General features: G+C 35.6%; 1 protein-coding gene across 5 annotated transcripts; it reads right to left on the bottom strand.

The window, feature by feature from the left end:
* Positions 1-1400: 1400 nt before the first annotated feature.
* On the bottom strand, positions 1401-20871 carry LOC110465443 (BICD family-like cargo adapter 1). Of its 5 annotated transcripts, none has more exons than XM_021521248.1 (13): positions 20292-20871; positions 16641-16973; positions 15728-15874; positions 14788-15072; positions 13943-14149; positions 13355-13396; positions 12847-13029; positions 12349-12552; positions 10813-10827; positions 9721-9854; positions 9151-9271; positions 8101-8115; positions 1401-5992 (listed from the first exon to the last, which is right to left on the bottom strand). In XM_021521248.1, the coding sequence occupies exons 1-13, from the start codon at positions 20571-20573 to the stop codon at positions 5861-5863; spliced, it is 2100 nt and encodes a 699-aa protein (XP_021376923.1). In that variant the 5' UTR covers positions 20574-20871; the 3' UTR covers positions 1401-5860. The 5 variants fall into 5 exon arrangements, with proteins under 5 accessions (XP_021376923.1, XP_021376924.1, XP_021376926.1 ...); XM_021521249.1 differs by having other exon boundaries at positions 12355-12552; XM_021521251.1 differs by lacking the exon at positions 8101-8115.
* Positions 20872-23461: the final 2590 nt, after the last annotated feature.

Here is a 23461-nt window from a genome sequence, read left to right as displayed (position 1 = left end):
TTTCTGAGCTTAATTTATACTTTCATATAAAAAACATCTTAAAGAATTTTTGAAACATTCACAAAACTAAGGCCTGGGCCCCATATTCATGAAACCATTTTCAGGCTCATGCCAACTTCCTAGTTACTCAGTAAAGTCTGGTGTGAAACCCAAAAGGTACAGTCTAGAGATTTAAAACCGAAATTAGCCACAAATATGCTGAAAGTTCCTAAAAGAAATTTACTACCAGAGCAACAAAATACAGAATCTAAGCGTGAGAATGTTGACACAAAGAGGAGCTCGACAAATTAGCTAATATCATGTTGTGTTGCTGCAGTTTGTTATTTCTATTGCTCAAGTAATTCTTGTCAGTGGTTTGTCATCACCAGTTTGTAGTTATACCCCCTGCAACAAAGTTGGGGGAGGGGGGGTAACTGGAATCACCCTGTCTACCTATCTGGATGTCTGTTGTCCGCAGTAACTTGTCTTGAAAACTCCACCTTAACTAACCGGCAGATTTTATTGAAACTTCACTTGAATGATCAGTATATAATGGAGTTGGGCACCAGCATTTTAATTTAAGATCATCACTTTTTAACAGAGTTACTGTCCTTTATGCGAAATAAATTGTCCGAAAAACTCTGTCTTAACTCACAGGCAGATTTTATTGAAACTTTGCTTGAAGGATAAGTGTTTTACATGTAGGTAGTTGTGCACCGCCATTTTATTTTTTGTTTTCAACACTTCATGATATAGTTATGCCCCTTTGTGCTAAAGCTTGTCTGCACAACTCCTCTTTAATTAACAGGTGGATTTCATTGAAAGTTTGCATTGATGATCACCATCTAATGCACTTGGGCAATGGAATTTTAAGTTCTCAAAGTCAAATATATATATATATGTAATTTAAGTTTTTTATACACCCGTTTTTGATGGGACGTATTATGGTATGGCGGTGTCTGTCTATCTGTCAACGTTTGCTTGTCATGGCTCTACCGACTTTAATTTTGTATTATATTGATGAAACTTTGCCTATATGTAATGAGCCAAAATATCTTGAAGGAGTTCCCGTTTCAGTAAGTTAAAATTGACCCCAAGGTCAAGGTCACTAAATGATGTATAAACTACCATCATTTGCGGGGGGTATTAGTTATTCTCCGGTTGACAGTTCTAGTTGGTCCTAAACTGAAGTCGTTGAGTGGTCTAATATCAAAAAATTCACATTAATATTTTCGTGTTCCAAAATGTATTGTTTTTCGTCAATTAGTCAACCCAGGTATGTCGTTGGTTGATAATCAAGAAGCACCAATGAGTCCTTAAGAATTTCAAATTCAATTCTATTTATGGCTAGGTTAAGAAAGACAGTTTTACACAAATTTCCAAAATGGCTGGAAATTTTAATAATAATACTAACAATGACATATCTTTGTCTGAGATTTATTTCTTGGTAATACAACATCACCAGATCCTCATGTTCTGATCTCTACTCAAAAAAATAATTGCACACAACTGAGGCTACAACAATGCTGTCCATAGACCAGAACATAATATACACCAGGGAACACAAGGTACGTACGTAACATTGTATATACATGTATTGATATTACACAATGTACACATTACATTGTTAAACTCATTCACCCCTACATATTTAAACTGAACTTGCCCTGTCTTTGATTTGGTAAGGTTCAAATGTGACTTCAGGGGCGAATAAGTAAATAGAGTACCGGGTCTACATATACATGTATTAAAAATCAATCAAGTATTAAATGGAATGGTAAAGAACATCATAAAATCTTATCTGGACAGACTTTCAGGATGAAATTTTAATGTAAATAATTAATTTTAGCCAACAAAGGTTCTTTACAGTTCTTTAAATAACCTTTTTATATTGGGCCAAAAATTATTGAAAAGTGCAACCATTCTATTAATAAATCTTTGATTTGCATTAATCCTGAACAGCTAGTTATGCATCGGATTATGTTTGTGACTGAAAATTTCATCCGTTAGACTGAAAGCTACAGGACACATTCCTGTTTCATCACTATTGAATAACAAATATCAACATCAGATGGAGAATCTATTGTTTTTCATATGGATAATTTCAAATTTACTAAAAAGGAACACAAACATTTTCAGAAATGTACGTTTGAAAAACAAAGTCCAGAGATTTGAAAAAAAATATAAATGCATTAAAAAGAATTCGAGATTGCAACAAAAATTACCCAAGTATATAAAACAGTATACCATAAACCAACAGTAAAATAAAATGTGTAAATGCACAAATATTGACTAGACTAAAACATGAGATCATTAAGCATTAACTAAATAACTAACACCAGGCAGAATGAACATGTTCACCTGGTATTGTCAAACAATTTACATAGGGTAAACGTCTTCGTGAATGGGAAAATAATAAAACCTTTTAAGAATTTTTTTTTCACAAAATAGATGTTCTGTTCAACATCAACAATTAATGACTGTTTTTTATTTTATTTAACAGTATAAGCAGAATTTCATGTCAATGAAAATATTTGTGGAAAAAAGGAAAAAAGAAAATGCACACACAAAAAAGTCCAGCAGAACCTGTTATCTATTTGTTCACACTGTAAGCACAATACACTAGAGAAAGCTATAGAAAGCCACTGCACAAGCTATCAATGCAAAAAAAAGTGCCACTGTACAAGTTATCAATGCAAAAAAAGTGTTCCTATTCAGAGATGTTTTTCAAAATGGAGTATTATTTTCCCTTCATTATAAAGTTTAGAGTTAGAGTTACTTCCCTTGTCAATATATATTCCTCTTTCATTTTGATGCTCTGTAATGGTAATTCTGTGATAATCTTTTTTTTTTTTTAATATTCAAAAAGCACAGCAAATCGGGATTTATATGGAAATCTTCTACAGAAAATGACTAGAATTCAATAATTCTATAGAAGTAACAATGGTAGTATTATATATCAACCTCATGGTACCTTACACCTTATTTATACTCTGTAATAGTAAGTCAATTGTTGATCATATATTACTCACAAGCATCATCAGGTATTTCAGTAAAACATGCTTGTGTGTACACACTTATTGTAAATATTCTTGTTTATGACTAAGACAATCTTCCCCTGGCAAGCTATTTGTGCCTATAGGCCTATAACAAACTACAAATGTACATGCAATTAATTTCTAAGGTCTCCCTGGGTCTGTTATATCAGTGTTTATAACTTTACCTCCACACAATGTCATGCTCTGTCTCATATCCTTGTTCTAATGATATACCACAGGTTTACCAGCACATCTTAAGTGTTTATCTCACATCAGATTTTATATAAAGCAAAACTGAAATTGGTTACAAGTAAACTGGCATTTCTCATGAATCAAAATACGGCCGCTCATGAGGTGTGTACCGCGTAAGTAAAATTTACCCCATTCATACTTGCCTTTACATTGGAAAAATTCAGATGCAATCCCTATAATAAATTCAATTCCTCCAAACAATTACACATGGCCAGAAACACATACACTTGTATCACAACAAAATCAATTTAGCAATTTTTTGGAACAAGCAACACAGCTAGATCTCAGCACAACTAAATGCACAATAACACTGTTCATATTTTTTTTTCTTCAGTTTTTGACAAATGTTCAAATTTATCTCTCATTTTTGTACAAGACACATTAAAATTTGTTTTAAAAATGTGTTTTAATATTCATCTTTTGTGTGTAAGTGAAAGTCGCAATAAATAGAGGTTTATTTATCTCTGCAGAACTCTTTTGTACAGGAGGTGTATATAGTGAGGTAGCATAATCCTTAATGTATATTTATGTTACTGGAACATGTACTTGTATCTCTATGTATAATCTTATCAACTAGTGAACAAAAATAAAGCGTAATGTAAACTAAATATCTCTGACATATGATTAGCAAGGCTGATTACGGGACTACTAACTAAGCAAAAGTGATAAGGGGACTAATGGAAGCTAAACCGGTGTTGGGGGAGCTGTCGATTAAACAAGAAGCGACATTGACAAATACATTATATATACTCACAAGTTACTACAGTTTGACACAATTGATTTGATTTTGCAACAGTAATTTAAGGTTTTTTTTATGATTTTCTCCAGCTTTCACTGACTGGTCTTTTTAGCTGTAGTAATCATAAAAAAATGGTTTGTCTGTCTAACCTCTAGGATGGAGACGAGCCACCCAGGCTCGTGACATCACGATACACAGTTTAATGATGTCATATCTTTTACAGTAAGATTACATCAACTTGGCAGTTAGGGTAGAAAGTATAATTTTTTATCGAAACATCCTTCCTAGAGGTGAAAGAAACAACAATCCTTCTATTTTGAAGGGTACGAAAAAGAAAAGAAATTTTTTCTTGCTCTTTTTAAAAGAAAACAGTAAATTCCCTCTAGTGTACACAAATTCTTACACATGAAAAATCAAGACATGTACAATGCAATGCTGTCTAATGTCATGAGGTAAAGTTCATAGGTCAGAGTTCAAAGTTCATCCAAAATTTCCACATGGTAATCATTCCTGTACTTTATCAAAATATCAATACATTGTATTTCAATCAACATTTGTTGATTTGGATATTGTCATCACTATGAACATTTAAAATTTCTGTCAAAAAATAATTTTGATATTTTTTTAAAAAGTGGTTTCCCAGCATTTCAAAAGCAGTTGTTATTTATTATTCTTACATTCATTATTGCTGTCTGCCACAGTGACCTTGAAACTGTATTGAAAGAGGATCAGAGATACTGATACAAAGAATTACAGTTGATGTGGAACACAGATCTATCAACATAAGTGATGCTGATGACATAATGGTCCATTATGATTTTTCTTCCCGCACCCATTTTCACATCTTGGCAACACCACACCTAAGAACAGACTGTACCCTTCACTTACAATGCAGGAGGTACCACATGGTAGTGACATATTTTTGAGAATATATTTTATTTATTTTTATTTTGAGAAATTTTTCTCATGATAAATGCTAAAATAATATTTTTACATATGTTATATCTTACTCATAATGTCCAAGAATTTTCACAGTTTGAAGTATAGATACATAGTGTATATATGTCACCAGGAATCTAATGGTAACCATAGTGACGGCTATCTAACCATTCCTCTAAATCAAATAGACCAGTACTGCTCATCATCATCACAAATAACCACTGCTAGAGAGTTGTGGGCCCATTAGTCCAGAATCTGTCGGTGCACTGACTGTCAACGTAACATACTGTCTTTTTTACTTACAGTAAAGCACTTGATATTATAGTGACTATCAATGTTTCATTGAGGTCCCAACTCGCAGCACCATAAAGTTAATTTTCTATACCTGGTACTTAGATACAGTAAGATACAAGGGTCATATTCACGGCACTTTAAAGTTCATTCAATCCAAGTTTTCTTTTACTTGGTGGCATAGAATGCAAGGGGCATATTGATTTCAGATCGTACAGTGATAGAGGCTAGTTTTTATTTATAAAGTTTGTCTCGTAGTTAAGTTCCACAGATTGTACACATCCTTAATAACAGTATAGAACCTTGTCTCAGCAGTAGGTACTACACTGGCCACTTCTCCTTCTGTCTGCACGACTCACTTTTGTTCAACACCAGAACATGTCACAAGTTCAAGATCCCAAACAAGTATTTATTACAAATGACACCTTACAATTGCAAATGTCAAGTCCCATTACTAGATTGAGTCTTCAGGCTGTCCAAGGTCAAGGTCACAAGAACACCGTCTTCGTGTACGAGTCCAACCGCATGGTGTCATGGTTCGGTTTGTATCTTCCTGTTAATGTCATGAACAATTTACGTTTTAGTCTTTAGTTCCTGCTAATTAAGGTGAATCTGATGTCGATCATAAGAAAGAGCTGGACTTGGATTTCCTCATTTTGATCTGTTTTGTCAGTTTGTCCACAATTATCTCCTTTTCCGATTGTTCTTTGATTCGCTTCGTCATCTGTGAGCCGAGCAGTTCCTCCATATCCACCTGTCAAACATCAAGCCAACATGCGAGTCTTCTCAAACCAAATATTAATAACTTTCACAAGAGTGAACAATTCAACTTTTATTTTTAACGACAAAATCTTATTGATAACGGTTTTAAAATGATCCTGAGGATAAGAAACACTACTTAAATACTTTGACACGTTCTGGATAATTTTACAATATTTGGGTATGACCGATTCCTCTGTTCAATTCCCTCTCAACCTTTTGAGGGGGAAAATAAAAAGCTTGGCCCTTTCTTAAATATATAGATTTTAATGCTAATCTATTCATTATCTTTTTTAAAGAAATGTTTGTCAAAATCAACCGTACGTTTTATAGTAGATGTCATCTGAAGGTTTTTTTCACACTGTGACTCCCTATAATACAGCCCTGCCCATCAGTCCCCTGAGGGTCAACCCCCTTTTGAGTGAAGATTTTAATTCTCATTATTTAAGAATCATTGTCAAGAAAGGTTGGTCAATAAATCCAAAAATAACTTTCAGAGGAGATGTAATTTGAAGGTTTGTACTATGGTACCCTTTATAACCCCACCCCTCAAATGACCCCACCCCTCAAATGACCCCACCCCTCAACCACTTCTGAAGTATGGGTACTATCCCAATCATACATCAGCCCCCGAATTAATAAGAAAAAATAAACTCTAACAATTTCGATCACTTGTATGTCTGATTCTAGATTTCAAACTAGGGGGAGATAAGCTAGCAGTAAAAATGCTACTGGTAAATTCACCAAGAAACTTTGGGGCTGGTAGCCAGTCTATCCTGATCATTGCGTCGTTTTCTCAAAAATTGATGACGTTACTCTCACAAACAAATGGCGTAACAATCAATACCTACTCACAAGAGAAGATAACTCTGCAATATGAAAAGACGGAATATACAACATACTGTTTACTACAGTTAACTTATGCAATCCACATGGTTAACTTTTTTTCTTTCAACAAAATCATGCAGACAAAAAGCATCTATATAATAGTACAATTTAACACTTGAGTCACAACAAAAACAGGAAAAAGATTTACAAGTCCTTCACCTGTAAATGGGTACAATATTACCTATTTATACCTTTATTTGATTCAGGGATCAGTTAGGGTAGGTTAGGATAAAATCAAGTGAACATCTGAACATCCAACCACATGTCACTGTGCCAAGTTTGCATGGTGCTCTTAGAATTAAGACATTTTTTTCGTAAGTCATGCTCAAAACAAAATTGTTTTTGTTAGTCATGCTCAAAACAAACATTTTCAATCATGGCAGTAAAAGGTATATGAAATATAGATCACAGCGAGCTACTTTTTTTTCAATCTTATAGCACTTACCAGTGTGTTTTTTAATAAGTATTCCTACATTATTTTAGCCAATCAGAAGCCTTGGGGTGGGTATCTTGGATTTCGAATCAAACCAGCAACACTTAATCAGGACCAAACGCATACTAACATACAACACTCAAGCTTAAGTAGATCATGCACATGTTGACTGTACAGACAGCCAGGCAAACTAACATCCTGTACCAGTAAGGCCCTGTTCTTTGTTATATAATGTAAAACGTTAACTTATATAAATTATTACAATTTTTACCACACAAAAGAAAACTTTTCTGACAACATTCAGAAAACAACTTCACATTAGGAATATTGATTAAAACAATTGACCCCATTAATCAACAGTGAAGTAAATTGGGAAAATGGTAAATTATCCAATGGCATCTAGTTGGTGAGGATGAATTATGACAAACAACCTTATACTTTAGTTAATAACTTGGATTGGATGACCTAACCAGGTAACATAAAATATGTACCATATAATATCAAAGAATGTCTTTAAACCTTACCATCTAATATGAAATACAACAAACATGAATGCGTAATTACGTAATATTTGCAGTAGTAATAATGCCGACTACACAGTACCTACACTCTGTAGCATGCTCATGCACTGTCAGAGATCAATGAAGGACAGGCAGAACAACTTAAAACAAATAATCTTAAAAAGAGGGATAACCTAGAATGAAATAAATATGAAAATCACCACCATTTAGTTACTAATTAAAGAAAAAAAGCAAGTATTAATATGATGGGTTTATTCTCACCCGTCCTTCAGGCCCCTGTGAAGAAACATTAGGAAATAGGCTAAAATATATCAATTACGTCATTAAAATCTATACTTCATTGGCATTTCTGAGTGTTCACATTTACAACATCAACCGTCATATATTTAGACCCCTACGATGATGGGAAACCTGCCATTGGTCAAACTTTGAGACAGGACAACTTACCTGCCATTGGTCAAGCTTTGAGACAGGACTATATCTTCCCTGCCATTGGTAAAGCTTTGAAACAGGACTACAACTTTCCTGCCATTGGTCAAGCTTTGAGATAGGACAACAACTTGGTAAAGCTTTGAGACAGGACTTTATCTTCCCTGCCATTGGTAAAGCTTTGAAACAGGACTACAACTCCCCTGCCATTGGTCAAGCTTTGAGACAGGATTATATCTTACCTGCCATTGGTCAACCTTTGAGACAGGACACCTTACCTGCCATTGGTCAAGCTTTGAAACAGGACTACAACTTACCTGCCATTGGTCAAGCTTTGAGACAGGACTATATCTTACCTGCCATTGGTCAAGCTTTGAGATAGGACAACAACTTGGTAAAGCTTTGAGACAGGACCAGAACTTACCTGCCATTGGTAAAGCCTTGAGACAGGACTATATCTTACCTGCCATTGGTCAAGCTTTGAAACAGGACTACAACTTACCTGCCATTGGTAAAGCTTTGAGACAGGACCACAACTTACCTGCCATTGATCAAGCTTTGAGACAGGACTACATCTTACCTGCCATTGGTCAAGCTTTGAGACAGGACCACAACTTACCTGCCATTGGTCAAGCTTTGAGACAGGACTACATCTTACCTGCCATTGGTCAAGCTTTGAGATAGGACAACAACTTGGTAAAGCTTTGAGACAGGACCACAACTTACCTGCTATTGATCAAGCTTTGAGACAGGACTACATCTTACCTGCCATTGGTCAAACTTTGAAACAAGACCACAACTTACCTGCCATTAGTCAAGCTTTGAGACAAGACCACAACTTACCTGCCATTGGTCAAGCTTTGAGATAGGACCACAACTTACCTGCCATTGGTCAAGCTGCTGCGACACTGCCACTTTTTGTTGAATCGTCTCCATTAGTTGACTGTTGAGACTGAGCAGGTCTAGCTTAGCTTTGGCCAACTCTATCTCCATCTTATTTTGTCTACAAGAAATGAAAACAAATCTCTTTGTACATAAAAAGTCATTATCATAAAATAACTTTTTTTGTGGTTCTGTTTTGGTACATTTGGCACTTGGACCGTGAAAGTGCCAAATTTAACACACTGATATATAACCAGGTTTTGAATTTACCATTGCAATATCTGGTTTCCAGATGCTATTTTCCTATTCCATTAATACGTGTACATAATTATAAGGATGTACACAGCACTTCCTTTTTTACCTCTATCTGGTGTTAGACTGATTTCAGTAAACTCTCTTCTAATTTCATTAGACAGGTTATCAAAAATGATGTATTTAGCTTACAATAACAGACGATTTCCAAAAGACGGAAAATATAAAACACCTTTAAAGGAAATTCTCTTAGATTATTTCATGACGCATGTAAAATAGTACACATCATTCATTCTAAATTACTTTATAATGTCTTACTTTTCAATGGCCTCATCTCGGTCCCTCCGAGCCTGCTCAATGACTTCATCCCTGGTCATTATACAACCGGACATGTTCTGTGTCTGATCCCGGTGTGACTGTATCCGTGACATTTCATCATGTTGCATTGTCAACTACAATGTACATCACACTGATGTATTACTACAATGTACATCACACGGATGTATTACTACAATGTACATCACACTGATGTATTACTGCAATGTACATCACACTGATGTACTACTGCAATGTACATCACACTTATATATTACTGCAATGTACATCACACTGATGTATTACTACAATGTACATTTCACTGATTAGTGAATCATTAACTCAAATCAGCTGTAATTTATATATTTAGGTATGTACAGGTTACACCATTTTAAGTAGGCTTTAGCATTAAAGCTTCATGATAGCCTCTCATTTCTGTATTTGTTAATTCATTTATTCAGATCGGTGATAATAAAGTCAATGTCAAATAAATTACAAGCAAAATTGCACTTTGATAATATGACTGACATGTACAGCAACATAAACTTAAACAATCAACATGTTAATACAGGGGTACCAACAAACCCCGGCAGGTCACATTAATACACACATTCTAAGGCTGTCAGCTTGTCAAAGAAAATGGTTCTGAAGACAGGAAACCAACTACTAAGACCAATAAGCACATAATAAGTCTTTGAAATGTAAATCATTCATAAGATAAACCACCCTTACTGAGTCACACTCACTAAATGAAATAGCTGAACCTCGTTTGAAGTAGCCACTCATTTTTTAAGATCCTACATGTGTGTGACACTGTGGACATTAAGGGACATGTCACTTTTATAATTTCAAGTTCAGCACCAAGAAATCTCGTAACAACAGGTACCATCCCCTCAAGGTATACATAAGCATCTTTTCACCATCTCTTAATATTGGAAAGCTTCAGTATCCTTATCACCGAGGTGTAAATAACAATTAAAGGCATCAATCTCGGCTGGTGTCACAATTGCTGAATAGGCATCAAGACTGGCCATCACATTGAAAGATTCAGTTTTTAATGTATTTATGAAATTTCAGGTAAAGAAATTAGCTCACCTCTAAAATTGATACCTGTAGCATCATCGGGTGAAGGCAGCAGGGAAAGAAATGAAAGCAACATCATATATATTATACAGGAGTTTACTCCACAGTCCAGCATATCTATTCATACTATACCACAGTCTATCATATACAGGGGTGGGTCCAGGTGAGGGCGTAATGGGCGTACGCCCCCCCCCCCCCCCTTTTAAAAAAAAAACCCATTACATCGGTGCATTTCACAATTATTTTATGCTTTTTAGCAAAAAACAGGTCCAAAAAATTGTTCGCCCCGCTCAGCTCGGCGAGAGATTTGACTCTTTCAAATATCCTAGAAACGCCCCTGATATATACTATACCACAGTCCAGCATATCTATTCTACTATACCAACACTAGTCTAGTATATACATTTATACTATACCACAGTCTAGCATATATACTACACACAGTCTAGTATATATATATATACTATACCAACAGTCTAGCATATCTTTTCATACTATACCACAGCCTAACATATCTATTCAGCATATATATTCATATTGTATCACAGCCTAACATATCTATTCAGCATATATATTCATATTATACCACAGCCTAACATACCGGTATCTATTCATACTATATACCACAGTCTAGTATATATACTTTACCACAGTCTAACATATATATTTATACTATACCACAGTACTATACCACAGTCTAGTATATATACTTTACCACAGTCTAACATACATGTATATATTTATACTATACCACAGTCTAGTATATATACTATATCACCTTCTAGTATATATACTTTACCACAGTCTAACATACATGTATATATTCATACTATACCACAGTCTAGTATATATACTTTACCACAGTCTAACATATATATATTAACATTATACCACAGTCTAGCATATCTTTTTTTATCACATACCTGTTGAGTCTTGTGATAGTAATACAAGCAATTTTCAGACCATGAAATACAACGTTCTGTATTGGACATGTGGGCAATACCGAATGTTTTATTTACCTACTAGCCGGAACTACTTTTTATGGGAATCCCCCTTGTCATGGTGAACTGAAAAGTTCTCGTTAATTGCAAAAACTATCAAAGTTTATAAAAGGTTTGTGATAAAAGCTCTGCGCATTCGTGAATATATTGTCCGCGCAATAAACTCGTGCTTTCCGATTTGTTAGAAAAACACAAGTGTGTGGTCTTACATATATACTATACCACAGTCTAGTATATCTATTTATCCTATACCAACGTGTAGTCTATCTATTTATATAAAAGATTGCATGTCATGGACTAACAAAGGTACATAATTATGTAGGATTTTACATTGCTGACTTACCATATTATTATGTAGCGCAACTGTACTGGGTCCTATTTCAATTATAGATATGAACATTTGGAATAGTTTTTGAAATTATCTAGAAATCTGTGATCAAAGCTTTCTTTTCTACATATTTCTTAGCTAGTTATACCTGAACACACAAAAAAACTAGACACACCATATACCAGTGGATACAACATCTATAGGCGGAAGATTGAGTACCTTTACCTTGTTGGTAAGCTGTCCTAGCTCCTGACTCTTTGTGTCCAGCTGGTGGTCCCGTTCCTTTAGCTCCATCTTGACTCGGTCAAGGTCACCTTGGGCCTCACCCAGCTCAAACTTGAGGTCCCCAATGTGTTTCTGTAGCTCTGATAATGAGATATCATCTTCGTCCTCTGCTAAGTTAGCCTGGGATGCGGCAGAGAACTGAAGAGACAACATTATTGTCTACAATTTCATATTTTCTCATGCAATTGTAATGAAAACCTATAATGACTTAAAAAGGAATCTAAAATTAGCACATAAGGAATCCCCCGAATGATCAGTGATCCAGAGTGATCTAAAAATAGCACACAAGGAATCCCCTGCATGATCAGTGATCAAGAGAGGAATCCAAAAATAGCTCATAGAGAATCCACTGACTGTTCCCTTAATTTAAATGATGTAAAAATGTGGGAAGTATTTCCATGCACAAAAGTTAATTAGGACATGTACACTCACCATGACTTTGCGTGGCACCATGTCCTGCATTAGATCCCTTAGATTCTGTAAAACACCTGTCAATTTTCCAGGCTGAAGGCTTTCCTCTTCTACGATTGAGTTTCGACCCCGTGGGACCATTGGGCTGAAGTCATAGCACATCTGTCTTAACTGCTGGTAGGACTGCACCAGCTCATCTTGTAGCTGTAAAACACAGACCTTGTATTGGTAGGGAAACATTGGTTATAAAAAATCTTCGATCGATCTTAACCATTTCCATGCATTTAAACTTAAAATCATATTTTACACCGTTATCAACAGAAACATATTATTGCACATGATGAATATTACTCATTTTCACTGTTCTACATTTACATGAAAAATATTTTCAAATTCAAAATTCAGATATTTGTTTAAATGTTTTGATAGAGAAACAATGTATTGATAAAAGAATAGCAGTTCATAAGGAATGGAATAAAATAAAAACAGTCAAAGGATTACAAAAATTAAAATTAAAAAAGGCAAGTACGTTATGTGTAACCTTGAGTAAAGCCTGGAACTGTGCATGTGTCTGTAAGGATAATAAATCATAGATAAGTGTCAGAAAACATACAATATACTGGTAACATACAATATACTGGTACATACACACTCGGTCAACAACACAACATACAGTCCTAGGCCTACTGTCCTATACACAAAAGAGCCAAGTAAAAGTTTCACTAACACAGAAAAACAAACACAATTGTAATATGAGGAAGTCAAGCTCACAAAGAAATATCACCAACCAAAGCTCGGGACTCTTAGTAATGTGGAAAGTCATGTAAGCTCAAATTGAATTTTAGTAAAATCAAATTTATGCTATCAACATTATTTTCTCATTCCTTAAAGTTGAAAACAATATAAACATGTACCTGTACTCAAAATCATAATTATCACTTTTACTTAGAAATAGAAAGATTTTTTTTTTCAAAACCAGCAATTGGAAAACAAGACTTAACAAGACTTATTTTTATTCTTTCACATTTGGCAGATAAAACAATGACACCAATAAGTTAACTAGAGAAGTAAATAAACACACAGAAAGTTATACAATATAAACATTGATTGCCCTGACCTCCGAGTCAACATCCATGACACCAGAGGAGCTCTGGAAGTGTGACAGGAACGCAGAGTCTGACAACATGGTGGAGGCGAATTGGGATGAATCAGCACCACGAAAACCAACACAGATATCTTCGTCATCACATTCAAAGTCGTCTTCCTCCATCATTTGTGACAGTGACATCGGGCGGAGGCTGCAACTGTCATCACCATCCATCATCTGACAGAAAAATAATTGTTCATTTATGTGTAATAAAAATCCATACAATAATTTCATCAGCGATATCACCAAATCCATACATGTAACCGTACACACAGTTTACTTTAACAATTTTTTCCTTTCTACCTTTAAGAACAAGTCGATTCTGATTGACTGACACTGAAGTACCAGAGTTCTCATTAAAAGCTGGAGGCTGCCATATAGCACATGAACATTCAGGTTGACTATTCTTTCCAAGTCAACCTCCTGTTTCAAAACTTAGGAAGAAAACCGAGAACCTATGTAATTATACCAAAACAAGGAGGGAGAATCAACATTAACCCTTTCACCCTAGGTAACTTTACTAGACTCTACCATACATTGATCTGGATGAGTCTATTATGGTCTACAGTGGTAAAAGGGTTAACTTTGAGGTCAATGCTGTTGGGTATAGATGGACCTCCTAGGGTCAACTAGAAGTTTATTAAAGGATTCACCTTGTTTAGAGAAAGAATGCGACAAATCTGGTGTACCCAAGTTAAAATTAGTATGTTATGTGGTCCCGAGTTGTTTATCCTGTACCATTTATCAAATTCAAAAGTATAATATTTCACAGCTACCGTATACATGGATGGTAGGGACAAAATATAGGTACCTACCATGTTAGCGACAGGTACATGTTTGGAGGCACCCGACAGCTCTTCAAACAGTGATGTAGAGTGGCCATTACCATTAGAATGACCATTACCGTTGTGATGTGGAACTATTTCTGACATTTCATTGAACAAAGATTGGGAGTGAGCCGATTCCTGGTCAGCCAGTTCAGCATGGAGCACTTGTCCACTGCCGCGGGACATATTCTGACTGGCCATGGTGTGAAGCTGAGTCTCCAACTGTAGGTTCGTCTCCTGTAGCTCTATCAGGTCTCTCTGCTGGTGCTGGATCTATAGTGAGAAACAGAATCAATGACTTTTATGATGTGTATTATTAATCTATGCAGATATTGGGTCTATAGTGAGAAACAGAATCAATGACTTTTATGATGTGTTTTATTAATCTCTCCAGGTATTGGGTCTTCAGTGAGACACAGAATCAATAACTATAATAATAATAATAATTCTATTGAATGGTGAATAGGATTAAAATTTACACAAATTGCAAATTAAATATATACAGTTAAATACAGAATATGTTTTAAATTCTTCACATAGGTTTTCCAAATGGATTTAACTGGATACCCCCTAACCCCAATCCCCACCCTCCATCCTCTTCACCCCTGCCCAGGTCCCATTATGGGTCATCATTATAGGTGAAAATAATTAATGGTAGAAGAAATAAGATGAATATAGTAAAAGTATCATGATGACTGACAATTTCAAGACCATGTTTTTCCTCTCACCTCATATTCAGATGGAGTACAAGAAGTACGAACGAACATTACTATAAAAGCTCTTCTATAATCACATCAAATAGTGTGTTAACGGACTGCAAGCTTTAACTGACTGAGACACGCCTCAGTATATATAGATCAAGGTGACAACAGGAGACAATAGATGATGTACCGGTAGTACAGTAAGTCGGACTGAACGGCCGTGTTACCTGTTTCTCTTTCTCCCTGTTCTGTTTCTCTAGTGTCATTATTTTCTCCACAGAGTCCTCGTGTCGTCCCTTCATGGCCTCCTTCTCCTCGGACAACACAGCAATCCTTCTCTCCAAGTCTGCCTTCCTCTGGTTCAATACAGCTATCTGAAAAACAGAAATTTCGGGTTCAAGATTTCAGCTGGCAAATATTTACAATCTCAATTCCATTTTATCAATAGAAGGTTGTAATAAGTACAAACTCAATCCTGATTTTTTAATATCTTTTATACCACACTCTTTTGAACTTAGCAGTTTTTCATGCATCCTCGATACTCCAGGGGTTACACCATCCTCGATACTCCAGGGGTTACACCATCCTCGATACTCCAGGGGTTACACTCACTTTTGCTACCTGCACCCCTAGAATATGTCATGACAAAACTGAAGGCTCAGTGTGCATCACCTTGTGGATGAGACAAGAAGACTAGTTTGATCCTTTGAAGTAGATTAAAAGAATCTCTTGGTCGCCTAACAGTAAAATTTACTTTTTTTACTCAAGACCAATCAAAAAGCTAGTCGCGTTCCTTCAATTTTGCTATGACATATTCCAGGGGTGCAGACAGCTTTACTGCAGTTACAAATTAAGTTAGAATACATAAAAACATGTCAAACTTATTATTTTGAGTGTCATTCAGAAAGAAGTACTGGCAATAAGAATGGAAATGATGCATATATACAAAGCAGGTGTGGCGTGGTCTCTATAGATATGGATCAGAGTGGGATTTAGTATATGATATTTTGTTTGATCTTTAGAGCTGTTGACCTGTGTGCACTATATGATATACTGTCAAGTCAAAATAATTATATATCTACCAAGATTCATTAACAAATGTTCATGCAACAATTTGAAAGTTTCCTGTATAATACAAACCTCTTCTTGCAAAAGCTCAAGTTGACCAAGGTGGATATGCATGGATGACTTTCGTGACATGACTTGCTCACGGAGACCTTGAACTTCTAATGCAAGTTCATTTTCACGGAAGATTGCCCTCTGAACATCCTCCTTCAGACGTTCATTTTGAAGAGTGATATCCTTTATCATGTGGCATTTCTCTTTGTCGTCAGAGCTGCTCTGATACATCTGTGACTGAAATTCGTGTCGGATCTGATCAATGTCATACTGAAGCTCTTTTATCTTGTTCTCATATTCTGCTTCCGTCTTTTCTAACTTTAAATGTAATTCATATTTCTCTTGCTCAAGTTCCTGAAACAAATAAAACACCATAGTATTAAAAACTATTTAATATAACATTCATTTAGTATTTTCTCCCTAAACTGCCCTAAATTGAAGACCACTTCCCCCTTACATTTGAAAAAAGACATTTTGACAGCAGAACATTATTATTATTATTATCAGTGCTTAACAGCCCATCAACACAGTATAGGTCATTAAGGCCAACAAATGGTCGACAAAAACAAATGTTAAATCAAATTTTAAAGGTGTGAAAAGAAGAAAGAAAAAAGAGGAAGAAACTAAGAGAGAAAGGCAGAAACAATATCTACACTACATATACATGGGACTCGTGAGAATTTACTATGGCCCGACCATTCCAGAGGAATGCACAAAGGGCTGGCCCGAAGGCAGACACCTGTATACCGAACACCCAGGAAGGAATGCACAACGGTGCAAACCTAGCACTTGCGTCATGGCCAGAGGACGGTGCTGCTTAGTGTGACCTCTACCTTTCAACCTGTCTGGCTTGGGTGACCCTACCAGGAGCACAAAGCCCCAACCAGCATAGCTATCCAGGTCACTGAGGTACTCAATCCCCCCACCACGGAAAGATGCAGCAACTAGGGGGACAGCAGAACGGCTTGATGGTAGTGGATCAATGGCATTTTATAGAAAGCCATTTGCAGAACACAATTCAGTCTCGGCCATATCTGTTTTAAATCACTTGGTATGTGTTTCAAACACTCCTCTTCTCTAACCTGGCCCATCAGCATAGATCTGCCATGGTGATGAGTTACTAGGTTTAATGACAATGCCAAGCTAACTAGCTTCATTTACTACTAGATAATGCACCAGACAACTTTGGAAAGGTGCCTGGCTTATATTTTCTTTTCTAAAGGCCCATTGAACAAGAATAGAGTCAACAGACTCACCTCCAATCAAATGTTACACAAATTCTTAGTTTTATAGGACCAGTATAGGCCGAGGACCGGAATGTCTACTCAACAGTCTCAAGATAGTCATAAAGCTAAATTTCTACATGCTTGAAAATATATTTTCTACCTATATAATCAGAGCATTAAGAAATTTTCAGGTAGAATGTTTTAGACTCCTATTTGACGTATAGATCTGGATCTGTAGACATTATTGGACATGTGTCCCTGGGGTAGTCGGATAGCACAGTGGATAACACACTCGCCTTTCACCAAGGGGTCCTCGGTTTGATTCCCTGATTGGACATGAAAAGGTATGTCCGAGCACTTTCTCCAGGTACTCTGGTTACCTCCCACATTAAGACCCCCTGCATGCTAACATCCAGGCCAATAAGAGTGATTAATACAAGTTGAAATAACTCTGTTCATAAAATAAACAATTTTATATATTTGACATATGTTCAACTCTACCAAAATTCAGGAAAATTGCTATTTGACTTCCGAATTGGCTTAGTGTCAAGGGTCAACTAATAAAAGACCTGACATTTTACAGCCATCATGTTCTAATTTCCACCTAGAGACGTCAGGGTCTACATGCAGTGAATACAGACCATCATGTTCACTACAAATCTTTAATTGTTAGTGACCATTTTCTTTCCTAGATTTGACAGGAGATATCATTTTGGAGTCACATGTGATGTATGAGGATATGGTTTCCCTTCAGGAACACAGTTTTACCTTTACTTTTTTGTGGGGTGTAATGTCTTTCCCTTTGTAAATCTAGTGTTTTATTGACTCTGAGTTGGGGTCTTTCCCTTATGTATTATGATAAAGATGTGGTACAATTTTTGCCTTTTTAACTATAAACACACTTCCATTATTTGTGATGGTTTTCTAGTTTTGCTGGTGAAGAGATTAAAAAGTCAGGCCATTTGTTTGAATATCCTTCTTTATAGATTTCCCATCTGTGTTATTATCAAGTACAACAAAGGCCCAGCTACCCGGTATGCCAGTGAAAGCACAGGACTCAATGATAATGATTCATCAATCATTCTTTGTCCTCTGATAACCAAACATTTCCTTTCTCTACAGATCGCATATAGAACACATCTAGTTAAGGCCAAAAAAACAATTCTTGTGTTTCTGCTATCATCCTCAGAAAAAGTAGGCAATTTTTTGCATTTCTGAAAATATTTATACTACGCTTATATAGAGCATGTGTTTTAGCTTGAACAGTGCATATCATCACTATAAAAAGCTTAGGGTAGAAGGGGTAAGCAGAAACACAATTTGTTTTCTATTTGGCCTAAATTAATTTTCCTTTCATGATTCTTCACATATATATTATTTTATATAAAACGTTCACAGTTTCAATAATTGTTATTTTCTGTAGCTATTCAATTAACTATTTTTGTACACACATTGCATATATTTTTATGATCACTTGTGTATATTCATGGGAATACTGTTTTATCATAGGACATAACACATGCATAATGTATAAAATATAGCAAATTATAGTGCATATCTATTACATTGTTCATGATGAATGATTCTTATACAATCAGTTCCAGTACACTCTGCCGATTGAGCTATATAGCTGTAAAGATCTATAATATTTCTATTGACCTATCTGAAATAGGTCTTTTGAGCAATTTTCATGTGATTTTCTTTTTTCTTCAAGGAAAACGAAACAAAGTCGCTTTTAAAAGAAGATTTTATCATAAGGTTGATAACAAAAGACCTTAAATATAAGTATTCTTTTTAAAATATAATGACGTAAAAAAAAAGGAAAATTTAACATTTATGAAAAATGAAAATAAACATTGAAATGTATGCTTTTTGTAAACCCTATCGTTTTATGCGATTTTGCTTTAATTTAATGAAAATTGAAATCTGAGAAAATATAGCTCAATACAGCTATAATTTATAGGTGAATATATAGCTTTATAGGTCTTTATAGCTATATACCTCAATCGGCAGAGTGGACTGGACCTGTCCAATGTATGCACACAATAGAACTTATACTAGTAATTAATTTACAAACAAAGTAATGTCAACATTATATATCATTATAGTTATATATAATGGCAATTTAGCAGCTTTCTATACATATTGATGATCTGTTAATATTACAATCATGTTAACATCACAGAAGAGTTTATATTAACAACATTTATGCTGACAGTTTTTATATATAAATAAAATTCGATAAAAAAAACCTTACATGAATAGTAATTACAAACAAAATCTAAAATTTGGAAGATTTTTTTTTAGATTAAAATCCTGAAGTATTATATCTTTGATATAATATATATATGTTTTTACAAACGTTTAAATTTTTTAAGATTTCGTGACACGTAAAAAATACCAACAACAAAGAGACAGCATACGATATAACACTCCATCCTTTTACCTCTAGTTTTCTAGAGTATTCCTCGATTAACAGTTCATTACGTCTCTCTAGCTCAGCGTTTTTCTCCAATAAAGCTTTCCCTAGTTCCGCTGCAAGGGTAAGATCCCTTTCCTTCTGAGCCAGTTGTGTGTATACATCGTCCTCGGTAGGAGTTCCAACTGGACTCTCCCCCTCCTCTCGGTCCCCCATCGTCTGGGCGAGGCTGTAATAATCGTCTATATCAAACTGGGCGTGGGGTGAGGATGGGGACGATCCCCCACACTCCAGGCGACAGGCACACATGTCGAGTCCGAGCGAGATAACGGTTCTTCTCTGGCAATGCCAATCGCCATGTCTTGAAATGATGTCATTTCGGTCCACACCATATCATTAATAAATAATTCCGTCTGCCTGTGGCACCGAACACAGAGTGGATAACAACGAGATCGATGAACATATGATTATCGATACGGCGACATAGCCCTATTTCATCAGCTGTTACTCGTAAAGGCGGATATCACCAAAACATTGTGACGTGTAACTGATCTAGGTGAAATTTATCGTCATAATAACTGCTTTCTGTGCACCAAGCACGCGCGCGTTACCTGTAGAGCACACCTGTATGTGTACAAGGGGAGGTTATTCGAAAGTGTCGTCTGCTACCATAACTTGTCATCTCATTATCACGCAACCGTGCGGACAATTTATCTGTCACGTAATTCCATTTGTACATTTGATGAGACGTCATTAGTATTACGATGACTTGTTTAATAAAATTTGTATACATAGTGACTGGTTAGCATACATTTCAATTAACTATAGCCAGAGACGTATATATATATCCAGACAACCTAAACTTGTCCACACTGTTGGAATTACGTATTTGCCCCATATATAGCTAAACACCTGTCTAAATAACTTTGAAAGTAAAAATACCAAAAGTGAAATACACTTTGACATTTACTCTCTGAAACACAGTGTATTTTGTATAAACATGCATATGAATACCACTAAGAATGATTATGCAATGCAAACCAGACTTTCTTGATGTACTGGCCTTATTTGTGTTGTGTCTGGAGACTAGAAGACCAACTCACGGTCACTGATCACAAGTCCACAGGTTTATTTAAGCAATTAGATCATCAACTCTCGCGGACTACGAATATACTAAATACATTCAAAGCTTAAATAACAATACTGACTGCGAGAGATAGTGTCAGTAGATAAAATTTGATTCGCGAATGTTCTCCAAACTTCACAAGGTGCGTATAGCATGGATTTCTGGATAAAGTCACTGGGACCTGAGAATTTGTTACAGCTATATTTGGACCTAAACTAAGGTGTTCAGAGTAATTCTATTTGTTTTAGGGGTTTAGATTGACTTTCGGTAAAAATGACACCCAATGATCATATTTGAACACCTTAGTTTAGGTCCAAATATAGCTGTAACAATTTCTTAGGTCCCTGTGGATAAAGCAGCTGTAGAGATAATTTCGATCTGTGGTCACTGAGTGGTGGGTTCAATTCAATTCAAATTCAAATTAGTTGATTATAGCGTCACATGTAAAAGGTACAAGTATTACAATCTCGAAAATGTGTCTGCTCACCCACCCTTACATCCAGTCTAATATATTAGACTTACGAGACACTCACTCTTCCCCTATCACTCTAGACTGTAAACGTATTACATATATGTACATAATTATAAATCAAAAGCTAACAGTAGCATTTTAACATTATTGGAGTTATGCAATTGGCAAACGCGTATAAGACGTGTACTAATTTGGGCCTAGGATGTGAGATGTGAGTGAGTGAGAGTGGTTGGGCCATATTTTTCTTGTAAGTATTAAGATGTCTAATTATGACTTCAGGAAAGAAAATACTGCAGAGGTACCCAGGGTCAACACTGTGAAGTATGGACATTAATCGTTTGCTTTTGAGGCCGCCCGAGTGTGGAACAGTCTCACAAATGACTTCAGAAAAGTTGAAAACTTCAAAGAACTCAGGAGGCTGGTCCATTCCTGGGATGGTCCCATCTGCCTTTGCAATATCTGCAAAGAGTGATACTTCATGCTGTGCCCTGGTTACCTCTGCCACCTGACATTTTGGATTGTGATACTTTTATTGTCTTATCTCATTTCTTATTTGTTTTAATTCTATTCTATATTTTTGCTGCATCTTATTTGTATTTTAATTCCATATATTCTATTTATTTTTTTTACAAAACTTGATAAATTTTGTTAATTGATTTTGGTATCATTTTTAATTCATACTATAATAGTGTATATTCTGTCAATTTTTATTCTTTGCTCTATTAGCATTGTATGTATATTCCACTTCATAGTGTTTTAATCCTAAGTCCTAAGTAGTTCTTGTGTGATATACAAGTATTCATTCACTATTAACTATGTCTTCTATTTACCTATTTTGAATACTACTTATATGTGATCACATTTAATGCTTTTCATATATTAACACTATTTATATATATATATATCCCTGGCCTCTGTAGGTAGGGGACCCCCAATAACTTAGAAACCTGTGATATGTATACTTTCTTTTTTCTGTGATGATTACTACTGTTGTTGTTTTTATTAATATATGTGATTATCTCCCTTTACTTGTAATATAATATGTTATTGTTATTTTTACATATGTTTGTCACAATAATAGCTCTCAAGAGCTAATGTTACTTGTTTACCTGTATGCGACGTTAAATAAAGTTTCTTGTATCTTGTATCCCTACCGACATGTCGCCCAACCCCCATCCCAGGGTCATACAGGCTCGTGGCTTATGATGCCACGAAAAGCATGCGCCTCATCTGGTCTAGTGGATACGTGGAACTAAGTAATCGAGAAAACAAATCTTCAGTGTTATTAGATTTGAAACCATTCATTAAAAGCATGTTTCATCGGGTTGGTAGATACAAGTTGGAGACAGATTCATGTCGCACAGCCAGTGCCATACTTATGTGTGACGTTTCGATGACTAGTACTACATGTCGTCTGATTAAAACAAGCAGTAAAACATAAGTACACTAAGGTGCGCGTGTCGAATATGTTCGAGGTGGAAATCCAATCGACAAATCGAATTAGCGTGTGTGCATATAGGTGTTAAGGTACAATATCGTCAAACTATTCGTCCAAACTATGTAATATAATACCTCGTCATAAATGTTAAGAGAGTCTAA

This window comes from Mizuhopecten yessoensis, unplaced genomic scaffold (genome assembly GCF_002113885.1).
Source record: "Mizuhopecten yessoensis strain PY_sf001 unplaced genomic scaffold, ASM211388v2 scaffold11077, whole genome shotgun sequence".
NCBI classification, from domain to species: domain Eukaryota; kingdom Metazoa; phylum Mollusca; class Bivalvia; order Pectinida; family Pectinidae; genus Mizuhopecten; species Mizuhopecten yessoensis.
The sequence above is the reverse complement of the archived record's forward strand: the minus strand, read 5'-3'. Positions and strand labels throughout refer to the sequence as shown.